The sequence below is a fragment of the Aphanomyces astaci genome (genome assembly GCF_000520075.1).
Source record: "Aphanomyces astaci strain APO3 unplaced genomic scaffold supercont1.40, whole genome shotgun sequence".
NCBI lineage: Eukaryota > Oomycota > Saprolegniomycetes > Saprolegniales > Verrucalvaceae > Aphanomyces > Aphanomyces astaci.
Window position 1 is genome coordinate 518,310 of NW_009798303.1, and position 1,833 is coordinate 520,142.

The following is a 1,833-nucleotide window of genomic DNA, read 5'->3' on the forward strand; positions in this document are numbered from 1 at the left end:
CTCCGAGACTGCGCAGCCGCGTGCCCAGTTCACAGTCCACGACCGGTCGGGGGTTCTGGGGCGCCACGCTGAACCCGTCGTGCTGGCCACACATGTCCCCCCCGACGACGACCCCACCCAACCAAGTTTAATCATATTTTTATTATACACTTCTTCACATGTGTCGCTCGTTCGTAAGGCACCCTCGAGTTCGTTCGATCGACAATGTCAAGTCGAAGATCCAGGACAATAAAGGTATCCCCCCTGACCAGCAACGACTTATCGTTGCGGGGAAGCAACTGGAACTCGGTCGCGCCCAGATCCGAAGGAGTCGACTCTGCACTTGGTGCTTCGCCTTGGGGTGGAGGTTGCAAATTGTGTTGACAGGACTAATTGTAATTCTTAATGCAAAGTGATTTCTTGTGTTAATATGTGTACTATGGGCATCAGTTGTTTGTATGCCAGTCCAGCATTGCAAAGCACGAGTTCGAATGCAATTGTGATCACCCCGGCAAACTCATAAGAAGCATAAATATTGATGATATTAAGGTCAAATAACTAAGTAGGACACTCGACAAGGAGTGCTTCAAGGCAGCAATGCACCGAGCAAGTTGATGGCGCATTGAATGAACGGCATGAGATGCGATTCGCACAACATCTTGCACGACCAGTCGAAGCCTCGCACGAACATCCGCTTCGAGTTATGCAGCCAGTCACTTCCGACAACTTCGTCCCGCCATGAGCTCAGAATGCCTTGCATCGTGAATGCCACGGAGAACGGCGCGTCGTCGTCCTCGTCGATGACGGAGCTGACACTCAACCGCTCACCTTGGTTGCAATGGTCTTCGTTGTCATGTGGCCACGAGTCTTGTGGAGTTTCCAGCATGCTGGAGAAGTCGATAGCCTCGAGGGCGGCAATGAGCTCGTCAATGCTCTGGGTTGGTGTCGGCATCGTGTTGATGACGTCCTCCAGGTCACCCCACTGAGCCATAAGCACTTTGAGGGGCGAAGACATCCCAAGGGGTTCACCCTCTTCGACCACAGGCTCGACCTTGGTGGTCATGGGCGTCGTCGACTGGATCGGGGACGTTGGCGACAAGATGTCCGTCGCACACGATGGGTTGAAGGCATCGCCACAGAGCCCCCGCTGGTCGCCTGCTGGGGACGAGGAACTGGTGCAGCTGCTGAGCCATAGGGACCACTAGAGAATGGACGTGAGAGATGTCGTAGGTAGAGGATCTTACCACAAAGTCCATCGCGGCCACTATCATGTCGTAAATTCGATCCATGGTCTTGTATAAGCAAACTGGAAATGAGTGTCGGTGAAATGAAAAGTTTCACCTTGTCGCAGTCGGAAATTTTGGGAAAATAGTGTGTGCCGTTGGATGTGTTTATTTTGACGCATTTTGGCGTGTCACTTTACGAACAATGTACCGTACGAGAGCGTTACTAAGCGCTTCCACTGACACGCCAAAATGCGTCAAAATAAACACCTCCAACGACACTCACTATACTCCCAAATGTTTTGAAAACATTTGAAAACATTTGGGAGAATAGTGAGTGTCATTGGAGGTGTTTATTTCGACGCATTTTGGCGTGTCACTTTACGAAATTAACCGTAGGAGAGCGTCACTAAGCCCATCAGCTGACACGCCAAAATGCGTCGAAATTGACACTTCGACCATCACTCACTATTCTCGCAATCTTTTGAAAACATTTGGGAGAATAGTGAGTGATGTTCGAAGTGTTTATTTCGACGCATTTTGGCGTGTCACTTTACGAACAATGTACCGTACGAGAGCGTTACTAAGCGCATCCACTGACACGCCAAAATGCGTAAAAATAAACACATCC

The 1,833-nt window shown here is 50.2% G+C and overlaps 1 protein-coding gene across 1 annotated transcript; it reads right to left on the reverse strand.

Moving 5' to 3' along the window:
• Positions 1–565: 565 nt before the first annotated feature.
• H257_12457 (hypothetical protein) lies at positions 566–1,268 on the reverse strand (the record flags this gene model as incomplete). Its single annotated transcript, XM_009839668.1, has 2 exons — positions 566–1,180; positions 1,224–1,268. 2 exons carry the CDS (start codon positions 1,266–1,268, stop codon positions 566–568), a joined length of 660 nt encoding a protein of 219 aa, XP_009837970.1.
• Positions 1,269–1,833: the final 565 nt, after the last annotated feature.